Source organism: Labrus mixtus, chromosome 19 (assembly GCF_963584025.1).
Source record: "Labrus mixtus chromosome 19, fLabMix1.1, whole genome shotgun sequence".
NCBI lineage: Eukaryota > Metazoa > Chordata > Actinopteri > Labriformes > Labridae > Labrus > Labrus mixtus.
This window is the reverse complement of record NC_083630.1, coordinates 20,956,817-20,970,391: the sequence shown is the minus strand read 5'-3', so window position 1 is coordinate 20,970,391 and position 13,575 is coordinate 20,956,817. Positions and strand designations below refer to the sequence as shown.

At 40.7% G+C, this 13,575-nt stretch overlaps 1 protein-coding gene across 4 annotated transcripts in view; it reads right to left on the bottom strand.

Moving 5' to 3' along the window:
- Positions 1-13,575, bottom strand: part of dpp6a (dipeptidyl-peptidase 6a) — a 208,477-nt gene that overhangs the window by 104,707 nt on the left and 90,195 nt on the right. Inside the window, exon 1 of one of the 4 annotated variants that reach the window (XM_061065075.1) lies at positions 11,595-11,736. The exons of the other annotated variants lie outside the window; for them this stretch is intronic. Coding sequence (XP_060921058.1) covers positions 11,595-11,678 — 84 coding nt within the window. The 5' untranslated portion in view covers positions 11,679-11,736. Of the gene's footprint in view, positions 1-11,594; positions 11,737-13,575 lie in introns of those variants that run through there. 4 annotated transcript variants of the gene reach the window in all.

Sequence of the window (13,575 nt, the reverse complement as noted above, 5' to 3'; positions counted from 1 at the left end):
CACGGTCCAATGTATGATTTCCAAACCAGCCCACAAATGTCCATGTTGTCCCTGGGCCAAAGCCTTTGTATAAAGGGACCGTTGATATTTATTGTTGGACAGTTGATAACAGGAGAACAAAGAGACACAAAATGACTACAAGGAGATTTCAAACATCTAAAGTGGCATCAAAATAAGAATTGAAAACAATCAAAAAAGAGAGAAGCCACTTCAAAGCAATTTGAAAATGACTGCAAAGAGATACAAAAATACTACAAAGGTATTCATACAAACCACAAAGACACTTTAAACTACAGCAAACAGCTGTAGAAGCATTAAAAAGAGGCACAAGAGTACTTCAAACGGACACAAAACAACCATGATGCAAAATGACAACAAATCGATTCCAAACATCAACACAGGGGATCAAAACATGATTAAACAAGTAGACAAAAAGCCCCTTCAAAGGGATCAAACATGACAGCAAAACAGGTTCAAAACAAGTACAAAGAGACACATGTAACAACTGCACAAATACAAAGAGGCACAGAGGTCTCTTAAAGGGCAGAAAACAACCACAAGTGACAAAGAGACACCTAACAACCACAAGTGACTACAAAGAGACACCTAACAATCACAAGTGACTACAAAGAGACACCTAACAATCACAAGTGACTACAAAGAGACACCTAACAACCACAAGTGACTACAAAGAGACACAAAACCACATAGTGTAAACAACTGCAGAGGTCTCTTAAAGGGCAGAAAACAACCAGCAGTGACTACAAAGAGACACCTAACAACCACAAGTGACTACAAAGAGACACCTAACAACCAGCAGTGACTACAAAGAGACACCTAACAACCACAAGTGACTACAAAGAGACACCTAACAACCACAAGTGACTACAAAGAGACACCTAACAATCACAAGTGACTACAAAGAGACACCTAACAACCACAAGTGACTACAAAGAGACACCTAACAACCACAAGTGACTACAAAGAGACACCTAACAACCACAAGTGACTACAAAGAGACACAAAACCACATAGTGTAAACAACTGCAGAGGTCTCTTAAAGGGCAGAAAACAACCAGCAGTGACTACAAAGAGACACCTAACAACCACAAGTGACTACAAAGAGACACCTAACAACCAGTAGTGACTACAAAGAGACACCTAACAACCAGTAGTGACTACAAAGAGACACCTAACAACCAGTAGTGACTACAAAGAGACACCTAACAACCACAAGTGACTACAAAGAGACACCTAACAACCACAAGTGACTACAAAGAGACATCGAACAACCACAAGTGACTACAAAGAGACACCTAACAATCACAAGTGACTACAAAGAGACATGTAACAACCACAAAGACACTTGAAACTGAGACAATGAGACACTTAAGTTCTTCAAACAGCCACATTTTAACCACAAAGTGACATCAATTGAGTATAAAAAGATGACTAACTACCAAAACAAAGCCACAAAGAGCTGTAGAACATAGATCCAAACTACTAGTTTCTTGTGTGTCTTTAAGTGCCAGTGTCTTGCTCGTAGAAAGAATGGTTATGGGATCCTTTTATATGTCTGTGCACAGGGAATTATTATCTCATATTTTGTACATGAAAATATGGATTCCATTTAAATCCCAGAGTATTAGCATAATCATGTTCTGACATACAAACCATACTTTTCTCAAGCCTGGTTGGAAATACTTTCTTTATGATTGCCTGGCCAACCACAATGTATCATTGATGTAATTATGAAAATGCCATTTGGCAGCTGGGATCAAGAAAAAAAAATCATCCTTTTTGCAATTGAAGAACAAATTTTCAGGAGCAAACAGGCAGAATTTCCAGGTTGATTCAGGTGACATTGCAGAGACAGGAAGTCCACTTCCCCCTCCCTCTGTAACCCCTTTCCATCAAATGGATGCAAAGCTACATCAGGAGAGCAATAATTAGCAGCCATGGCAGCCAAAGAGAGAGTGCATAATAGCGTTGTTGGGAGGCTTCGAGCCAATTGCACATATTATTCCCTGGGTGCTCGGGGTGCAGCTGTGCAAGGGGATCATAGGGGAGATAGATTCCTAAAATAAGCAGCAGCAGTGGATTAGCTCACAGATGACAACTGATGCTTTGTGTGCACACACAGAATAGAGCATAGGTAAAAATACCCTTCTATCTGCCTCTGCAATAATGTGATAACATATGGATGCAAGCAGAAGATAAATGAAGAAAAACAAATCCAGTAGGAATCCGTCCATCATAAGGCTTTAATTTCTCTTGAGACAGCATGAAAGAGAACATCAAATCCGTCAGACTTGTCTCAGTTTTTCCATTTTCTGCAGAAGCATTCAACAGTGAGTCATGCATCCTGTTTCCATCAGGGGAGCTCTCAGAATCAGCAACCCCCCCCCACCCTTCATTCGATCTCTTTGAGGTCATCTTCTTATCACCTCTCAGCAGTTTCATCAAAAGGCCTTTACAGCTGTTGGCCTTCACTAATTTCTCTGTTATCTGCTGCAGCACAGTCAGCAGGCAGGGCCTAACACCTTTTGTACACGCATGCACATATATCCTCACTGGGATTTGGACCACTATAGCAGCCTGTCAACAAATCAGGCGGCTAATGGGCTTTTATTAAATATAAATAGATATGGGATTATGGAGATTGCTCTTGGAGCTAAGCAACATTAAAACAAACTAAAAAAACTAATTTTCAACAGTTCAAATGATTGTTTTTTTTCAAATGCTTCTTTAATGAAATATCTCATCACAACTTCTCCTCAGACCCTTAAGGCATATTCTCTCAATCAGCTTTCAACTATGAGCATATGGGTCTTTGATGAACAACATTCCTGCCAATGATTGAACATTTTGGTTTTTCAAAATTTCTGTTTTCATCTGGGTCATTTCACTTTGTAAAAGAGAGAGGGCTTGGTTGTGAAATGTTGTGTCACCATCTTCCATGAATCAATCAGTCTTCAGCAACATAATGAATCAAAGGTAGATGTAAGTTTGAAGGTTGTTTGCTTATGTTGTAAAACCAGAATAAAAATGTTTAAAAGCATGCGAAGACTTTCTATGATATAATAAAAGATCAGCCAAGTTAGCTAAATAACTAAGATGTTTCTTCTTATTATTGGTGGCCCCATGGAGGTGTTTGCAGCCGTAACTGTATGTAAAGACAGATATATCCTCATTGACGTCACCTATTGAATTCAGAAGGGGACTTTTAAAGCCCTTGAGTAGCGGCCGCCATATTGGAAATGCTGTCTCAAACTAACTTTGGGTCAACCAGCACGCAAAGGTTATCAGCCGAGGCCTCCTGACTTAGAGCCACAACAAGCCTGCCTGTCAATCAGATAAGCCACACCCCTTATTACAGATAACCTTTATCCTTCATAGAATACGAATGGATTGAATCCCTCCTAACAATCCAGAAAGTGTAATTATACACGTACAATTAGTCAGTTGCTTATCTTTAATCAAAGATTCTGCATTGCGATGTAGAATTGTTTGTAGTTTAAGGAGCATTGTCCCTGGCTATACTCATTTAAATAGTTAATATGAAGAATAAAAGGGGCAGTAGGTGAAGCCTGTTGTTTGTTAATGTTCCACTTTATTCCCCCACAATTTAATGGATTTACACTAGTTCCCACTTGTGAATGTCTTGAATATTTTGGGTGGCTTTTTTTTGGCTAAATTTGAACACTGGAATCATTTTGCACTTGTTGGAATCCAGGATGTAGAAAGCAACTAACTTCACTATGGTCCCTTCAGCATTGGGTCAACAAAGCAATAGTTTTAGTGGATTGTTCATTTAAGTGAAGCCAATATGTGGATTGACATAAAAACGCTGGAGAACAACAACTCAATCAGAGGCTGGAGTACTTCTGGGTTTGAGTCTAAATTAGTCCAAAACAAACCCCTACAGAGCTTCAAAGCAAACACCCATTTCACCCCAGAGGACGCTGGCATTTGATGACAGAGCTCTGACACTAACATGCGGAGCCAGTGGAGTTAGATCCAAAACCATGGCCAAATAGTCTGTGGCTTCAGTCGAGACCAGGACAGACAGTGTTGTTTACCAAGCTCTGCTGAAGTCCCTCTCTTAATATTGCTCCCATCAAAACACCATGTAGCCATTGTAAACTCGACACTTTGTGACTGCTGTTCGCCCTGTCCGACAATATGTTCTCCAACCTACTACAGCTTGTCTCATTTTCACACAACAGAGGCACAGGATCAGACAAATGTGCCATTAAGATCGCATAAAGACAGAGGCTTTGTCATCCAAACCATTACAGCATCAATATTTGATCACAGCATAAAAAGGTCTCTGTTGTAAGTTAGCCCGGTGATGCATGTAAAGAGGGCATTTAAGCCTTAGTGTGGCAGCAGAAACACAGCGGGTCAAAGTTTTTTAGAAATGCCGAAAACCAATGTGTTCTTTGGTGCTCATTCAATATTAACACAGCTGTCTCCAAATCTAATAATCTACACTCATTTGTGTTGTGTTGAAATCTGTGCAAGAGCTCGCCTAATGAGGGTAAAACAGAAAAACAGCAGAGTTGTGAAGTTTTCATCTGTGTGTGTCTTTGTGTGTGTGTGTGTGTGTGTGTGTGTGTGGGGGGGGGGGGGGGGGGGGGGGGTTATGAATGCACAATGAAACAGAAAATACACACAGGAACATCTGAATAGTACACACATCAAGGCACATTTCATAAAGTTTAACATGGAGTGATCAAAGGACGTTATTAGTAGACAGAGTTGGAATGAGACTCACACTCATTATTACCATACCATGTTCACAAAGAATCTCATTAGCGCTTTAACAAAAAGGAGAATAAACCATTGCAGTGCAGAAAGAGCTCAAAGAAAAAAGTCATATTTTAAACAGCATGCAAATTATTTTCACGCCTTTGTCCCTCATTCTTATCGGTTATGATCACACTGAACTTAAAAAAGGAAAATCGCTGCTAAAATATGAGAAACTTCACCAACTCTTTTGAAAAGAGGAAGTAAAAGTGAACTTTTGAGTTTCTACCCAAGCTGCCCAGTATAGACCCATTTTTAAACCCAAGACATACTGTTCTGTACTGGAGGTTTGCTGTTCAATGGATAATGTAATCTATACGTTTCATTTGCACAACAAAAGCACCTTCCCTTGCAAGTACAAGTACAAGTTAGCAGGTTAAGAGGTTCAGCAGATTTGCAACAAAGCGCCCAACTCAGGCAGATTACTGTTATCGTTTATGAACAAGAAGAGAGATACTATTTGAGATCTTTGAACTTATTTTCACACTTTAGGTCACATTCATCCACTCACACACAGAGAGTGCCCATCAGGATTAACTAATCCCATCCATATGCATTCAAACTCCTCGGGCTGTGCCATCGAGAGCCAGTGTGGATCAGTATTGTCTGCACTAGGGGTGAACCCAAATTGTAGAATCTTCAACTAGTTGTTCGTCAGAGCTTCAGTCAACTGGCAGAGTCACAATCGAACACAAGCATCGTTCCATTGCAGCTATATGGGGGTGCTCAATGTCATCCCCCAACTCTGATCTATCCAATTGGGGCAAAGATCGCCCAAACATATGCCCCCCCCCACCTCACACCCTGAAAAAAGGGGTCATCTATCCACATATCTACAGCCATGTTCATGGCTTTGTTGCTTCCAGTCTTAGCCAGCTAAAAATGCTTTTTGTATGTATGATAGAGCTGAATGTGTTGGGCCATGAAAAACTATAATTTTGCTTCACAAATGCTTCCATAGAGACCACAGCAAATGAAATATGCCAAATGTACTAAAAGACACTCATATTTGCTTGGAGTAAACATTCCTTTTACCTGCATCTTTTTTATTAATGCACACGACTGGGCGTGCGCGCACACACACACACACACACACACACACACACACACACACACACACACACACACAGAGTCTCGACATGATTCACATCCTGAATGGATCTCTCTTGCTCTGTTTTAAGGTTGGAGCTGCAGCCCTCTCCATAAATTTCTCTGCAGTGACCACACTCTCCTGCTCATGAATAATAAAAGGGTTGCACTGATCCTATTCTTCATCCAGACATCTATCTCATCTAACACCTAACACTACAACATCACTCTCACCGGCAGCCTCAGACCCGCACACACACACACACACACACCATACAATAGAGTCACATCCAGGTAAGTTTCCATCATGGTGTCACTTACAGCCAAAGTGAATGTAAATTAATTTACTTTTTAAGAAGTCAGTGTGGTTGACTGGCTGCTCTATAAGCTCAGGGATGTAAGAGAGAAGACTTTGTGATGAACCAACAAAAGAAGTCCATCACAGCAATAGTGTTTCTTTTTCAATTACATCTTTTTACAGCAGAGACACAAAGACCATGTTGAAGAGTTACATAAGGAACTGTTTGGATTGGTTACCTCTTCATTAAATAATCACAGCTGGAATCGGCTCCAGCCATAGGTCCTCCAGACCCACGAACGGGAAGAAGCATTATGGATAATGGATGGATGGAGTATTCATGTTGATCCTTACAGATTTATGGAACTGTTTTGTGGGTTTGAGAACGTTATGTTTGGGATTGAATTACTTAGATTCATGTAAAATAAACATTTAGGAGATGAGTTCAGACGCTCAGATATAAAGAAAGAGAGAGTCCAACAATGCCTCCAAAGGTGAAATCTTAGAGCAGCCTGCTCATTATAGATCCATCAATACCCACAGACCCTGTCATACTGGTGGGTTTACACAGGGTTTATAAATACTGGATGAAGCTCCTTGTCTAAGTGGGTCATAAATTACCTGTACACATACTTTCTCAGACTTCTATCAGCTGATTTATGGCCTTTGGTTCAGTACAGGGGAGAGGACAACAACCTACAAACTAAACCCTGAGAGAGTTGAGGGAGTTTAGACCTAAATAATTTGTACTTATTACATATCCAAATCTGAAGATAGAGCGTGTTGTTTCACAGCACCCCCTTATATCGTTACTTGTTATTTGGGGCTGTATCCATCAAATTTGAAAACTTGACTCAGGTTTCGATCTAATACCCACGACATGTTTCCCCCATTTCTCTGCTACTTTGTAAATAGTGTGCTTGCATACTGATTAAAGGTGGTGAAGATATTAAAAAAATAATTACACATGCAACACACCCGCATGAAATAATAATCAATGTGAGCATGGAAGTACTGTATACCGACATAACCACTTAGCTAAAAGGACCGCTGTGCATAATTACAGCCTCACATAGCTGCTACTTAGCGTGGGCTGTAGACTCTTTGTCTTTTAGCCTGATTAATCACCTCAATGGAGTTCGAGGACGCTTTCACCAAAGAATGGTTACAATCAAATACGAACAGTTCAAGATTTTCAGATTTTTGATAGAGATCACAAGACATTTAAAGGGTTTTTCTGGATTAACTATTGCATCAGTTATTTGACTGCTGATAAAAAAAGCTAATGGGTTATCGATATTAGTTGTACAATGTATTTTTCTTTAAAACTTTGCTTTTAGAGGAACCAATGATGTACTTAGCTTCCATTTTTACAACCATCAACTTGTTCACCTGTCTGAAAAAAAAAAAATCCAACCAAAAGTGAAATGGCTTTTTTTTTTTTTTTTTTTTTCAGATCCCCTGCAATCACACACACAATACCTTCCTGTCAGCTCCGACAAAAGATGAGGTGAGTTATGAAGAAAGAGAGCCAGAGAGGAAAGAGAGTGGGTTGGGGAGAAGTAGAGAGTGTGGGGAGGCATTGACAAATGAGGAAAAATGTATTGTTCCTGTTTCGTGAGCTGATGAAAAAAGACAAGACAGCCTACAAGGCAGACTACTCGGCACTCTGCTGCAGTCAAATAACAGAGAGCAGCCATGCATAAAACACTCACATCTTGGGAGAAAAAAAAAAGGGTGAAAAACAAGTCGGATTTTTCCAAATCAGTATCTCTCGGACTGTCTACTGAATACAGTGTTTATCTGTAGGGATATGAATCAGTGTGACTAAAGCATTTTTTCCGTTTCAGCCCGAGGAAACATTTCAAGTATTCTGATCCAAAGTGAAGCTATGATCACAGATGGGTCCAAAATTCAAGGAACTATCAAAAAGTATCACTAAAGGTGAGCAGTTCAGCTTCCCTGTAAGAGATGAAGAGTGGTAGGGTGGGTCCCATGCAGCTTTGATGCTACATTTACCTGCATCACATGTTGAATGGCTCCATTTGCTCTGGTTCCTCTATCACTTTCCTCGGCCAAACTTTTACACTTTCTTTCAACGCTGACCTCACACACTTTTACACCATTCAGCGAGTTTGGACAGGACTTCTTGAACTCTTGAGTTTCCTTTTACAGCTGCACTTCAGTTTAAGAAGTGAGGCAGGGGCATCTCCAGGTGAGCACATTTCACACAAAATAAGTGCTGCACCGAGACACCCAAACACTTTTGACCAAATCTGTTCAAAACATGAACTCCTCAGGGCTTCAAGTGGCTTTTACTAAGAAGAGCATGTTAAATTATATATGGACATGCTGTATAACTATAGACTGGATATATAAGTAGATTAAACATCCATTGGTTTGTTGACTGCTCTTTTGACATCTTGGTGGACATCAGTTGTTTTGTCATCCTAAGTTGATCATATTTGGGATAGAGGGTGAAGCCAAGGGTTGCCAAATGTTATGTTATAGACTTTAATACAACAAGAGAACGAACTAGATCTACTCTTTTTGTAAGTGTCTTGAGATAACATTTGATATGAACTGGCAGTATACAAATAATGATTGATTCATTTATTGATCGAATCTCCTTGGCAATAAGCTAGCTAACACTGGTGTGACAAAACAAGGTTGTAATCGTGTTGTACTTGTGGTGGTAGCTGGTCGAGATTTTCTGGACTAAGAAAGCTACGAAAGCTTTTTGAACTTTGCATACTTGTCGTTTTCCCCTGCAACGTCCCTGTATGAATATGAAGTCTTGTTGCTTGACCAAGCAGCAACCTCTGATGTTTAAAAAAATGAAGCCAATGCTGAAGTGTATAAAACTGCAGTGACTCAAGCGTCCACTTGAGGCTGACTCCAAAAAGCCATTAGGTTCCATGTTAAAATGCCCATTTTTAAAAGCCTGAGTTCAACTATATAAAATATAAAACCAAGCAAATTAAAAAAAGTATTTCAACTTATGTGGAAAAAGTTTACTTCAACAAACATCCTGATCTGAACTGTCGAATTGTCTGCTCTAAAGACAAAACTTTCTGCCATGGGAAACTGCAGCCCTAAGTACTGTTTTCAACAACATGCTGACATGACAAGGTTACAAAAGTGATAAAAGAAGTCTCTCAAATTGGTCTTACTGAACAAACTGAACATTTCTGGTGCATTTTCTTCAAGGGGACAAGTGAAACACAGAAACTGCACACGTAAACAAAATTGCTGTTGACTTGTTCGAGGTAATGATGGGGAAAGCCTGCTTCAAAAGCTTTCTTCAATAAAAGAGGAAGAGGGGAAGAGGACGTTAGATGACCCTGAAGTGACTTGTATGTTGCCTTGACAACGTTGGATATAACCAAAGGTAACATGGAGGGAGGGAGGCAGAAAAGATGGAGTGCACAGAACTCAACTGACCCTGAAATGACTTGCATTCTAGCTGACTGACTTTTTGAACAGCCAACGGAGACAAAGAGACTCTCTGGATCAGCAGAATACAGGGTTCCTGTCTGAACTCAGGCAGGCGGATCAGAAACACCTTGTAGATGATGCTCAAGCTGACAACAGAAAAGAGAACTCTTCTAATCACCCACTGATACAGCCTATGGTTGAGGCAGATGACATAAATATGATGTGATAGGAAAAAGACGTTGTGATGGATTGACTATGATTAATGGAGAAGTTGTAGCTTCCATTAACAAACAGGAGAAATGGAGGGAGCCTGAACATCACTGGAAACCTCATTGGGTTTTCCCCATAGACATAGTTGGGGTATTTCAAAGATGCCCGAACATTGGGGGGCGGGCTGACGCTCACAAACACATACACTAGCAATGTCCCAATTTCCAAACAGATACCGGACCCTCTCCCCGGATCTCTGCTTCTTTTAACCATAATACTTCAGATTGAGAACATTGGCAAAATGTTCATACAATGCCACACGCCAGGTACAAAAATACAGGTGTCTTTTTGGATTGAGCACAGTGTAATTGAGACAAACGTTCACACAATAGTACTCTCTTCAGGGGAGAATTTGCCCTTCAGCAGTGGTTGAATTTCACCAATAGCCAACAAGCCGTTTGTTGGAAACTCCAAGAACTCAACAGAAACTCCTACTCTAGCAAAAAGAAAAAAAAGAGACTTAGACAAGTTCAGTAAAAGGAAATTTATTCAGTAATAAAAGGATTTATTACGTTTAAGTGAAAGGAGACAGCTTCCTTAAAATGATGTTCTGAGTGAGGGATTTTCAGCACAGCATCCTAAAATATTCCGCAGCAGGCCTGTGAATGTGCTAAAGAGTCCTGAGCCCGAGAGCGGAACCAGTTGTCCGTACAGACTTGTCCTGATTGACACTCAACAGAGTGGAGTCAAGTGAGGTGGAGCGCTACACAGTGCCGACCAAATAGTGGAGAGTAAAGGTCGACAGTATGAGACTGGGGGAGTTTAGCCTGCGCACACATGATGAGTGATCGAGATTAAAGTGAAGGGAAGGCTCCTGGGCTTTCTGTAAGATTGATGCAGGCTGGAGGGAAAGAAAACAAAGCTACGGAGATGAAGGGGATCAAGACACACACCTGATTTAACTTCAGATTTCATTCTGAGGAGACACACAGTCAAGTAGACCTGCATCTGTTTTAAGCGCTTGACTTTTGTCAAGAGTCCGTCTTTCCCCTTTGAACGCCATCGTCCCGGGTGGAATGCAATATTGACTGGCTCCTGTGGGAGCTCCAAACACCCTCTGTAACCATTTTTGGTTGTATCCCTGCAGACAGCATGAGCTTTCATTAGGTTCTCTAACCTTTAAAAAAAACTCTGACAAACTTTGAGGTCGGCTTCTCTCCCAGGCGAGCCTGATCTGTGGGATACTTTTCCTTTCCCCCTGTCTGAGGACAGCTATTCAAAGAGACTACAAGTCGCTCTTTTACAGCCTCATTAGACTGATGTGCTGAGAGCGGTAAGGACAAGTCTTTTTCAGCCCGGAAAACTCTCCGGACACAGTGAAGCTTTCAACAGGATTTGAAGGGACATGTGCTGCAGTGATCTTTCATTAAACAGCAGTAACCTTAAAGCTGTCTTTCAACTCTAAAATGCTTAAAGATATAAACCAAGGGCAAACATGTCACCCTTAAAAACTCAAGTATGCATAGCATGGGTGGTTTGGTAGGATTTTACATTTGATCTTTTTTTAAATGTTCCCAAAGTTCTAACTCGACAGAACTGATTTGATAAAGCTCTCAAAAAAGAATGCAATTTAAATTATTCAAGAGATACAGTTCATGTGTCCGTTTCTTTCATTTTCTGCTTCCAACGCACACGCAGCAGGCAGCACAACAACACTCTCCCATCCCTCATTTAATTTAGGACTCACCCTCAAGAATCTCTTGGCCGTCTCCACCCTGGAGGGTTTCCTGCCGAGGCCCAGCGGCGTCCCCATAGGATGATCGAACATCATTCTGAAGCAGCTTGTTAGCCTCTGGCTGCCTGCTAAGCTTCGGGGATGTGCTATAGCTTCTCCGCCAACGAGCCACTGTCTGCTTTGACACCCCACCACTCCAGCCGTTCCCATTTAAGAGGCAGCTGCCACACCCAGAGCCATTACACCGTGTACTTCCCGGCAAGTGCGTGCAAACAAAAACAAACCGCCAGTCCCTCTGTCTCCAAACACTGGTCCTGCACATTAACGGGCCCCTAATGGAGTCCGGAAACGGTCACGGCCAGGATTAGCTCTCACTTTCTTCTCCCACGCCAGGAGAGAACTCATAAACACAAACTGACTTATTCAAATTGCATCATGCTTACCGTTATCAGCAAAACAATGAGATTAGAGGGCTTAAGCTAATGATTGAGAGGAGTTTAGAGGTACAGCTGCAGAGGGAGTGTGCAGAGGTGACTGAGGGTGAACAGAAGTAATTCAACACCTCCATATAAGATGCCACTGAGGGAACAATCAGTGCTAAACTGTTTATTCAGCCATTAGAGCCACAGCATCGCGGGGTGTACTGACAGGTGAATGGCTGATTTGAGATCATAAGTCTGCAGCTTGAAGTGTAGGCGTGCACAGAGGCCCATGCAGTGGAAATGTACAGCTGTGCAGTGGGAGAAACAATCCTACAGTGTTGTGTCCTGTGTTTTGCTTTTGGGATTCCTGCTCGCTTCTGTGACCATAGCTGCTTATCAATCTACTATCTAAACACAAATTAGTAGAGGTGGGGGAAAAATCGATTTATGTAAAAAAAGATTCTTATCTTCTGAGATTTTAAATATATTCATAGTTCCAAAAATCTATTTTTTTGTGCTAATCAGTCACTCCCTGCTAAGTGCTAAAGCTAGCTCTTCAACTCAGTAGGATGCCAAATGGAGCAGCAGGAAATTCAACTAATCCCACAGATGACTGGAGTAGATCCTTCAAAAAGTGACTTTGAATCATGAATCATTTTGAAGGGAAAATAGATTCTCAATCAAATCGCAACCCCAAGAAGCGAAATCCGATTGAATTTGGGTGTGAGACACCCAAAGATTTCCAGCCCTAAATTAGACCTAATTCAAAGACATGTTGTAGATGAATAATAGTTGTAGTTGTTGGGTGAGTTAATGAGTAAAAGAGTCTTAGTCGCACCATTTTTGTATGATGTACTGTTTTTTAATGAAAAAAGTATTATTAACCAGCAGGAACTTGGTCTCTTCTCTTGTTAGATACATCGATAATGTTGCTGGTTGAGCCTTTCCCTTTAAGAAAACAAGGCTTTGAGGATAATATATCAATTGAACTGACTTTGTTACAGGAACTGAGTCTCTTTTCTGCCCAAGGACCAGCAAAAATATACTAAGTCAATTTAAAAATGCAACAACAAGTCAACTAATGGCTAAAGTTAGCAACTGCTGGTCAGCTAGTAATATCTGTAGTCTTGTCAGCCCTATAAGAAATGTCAAAGAAAATGCCTCCTTTCCCCAGTATACAGTTTTTTTGTAATCTTTTAGAACAAGGGATGTATCACTGTAACTCTACTCGCAATACAATACGTATCACAATACTGTGTTCGTGATACCATTTATCACGATTTACTACGATTTTCTGCCCACCTTTTGCTTCTACTCTCCTGCTTTGAAACAAGACAGTGCTTTCGTCATGGCAAAAATGTTCCCTAACTTCTGCCATCGTCTGTACGACTCGTCTTCAGTGACTTACATGGAATAAGAGAAGCCAAAAGCAGATAGCACCCTCTGCTGGTTAAAAATAAGTATTGCAATACAACTTTTCTCTCATCTATTTCATTAGTCCATATTTTTACCGTGAGGTATCGTTGCATAATTAAAACAAATTTAAAGATAAAGTTTAGAAAAGAACAACT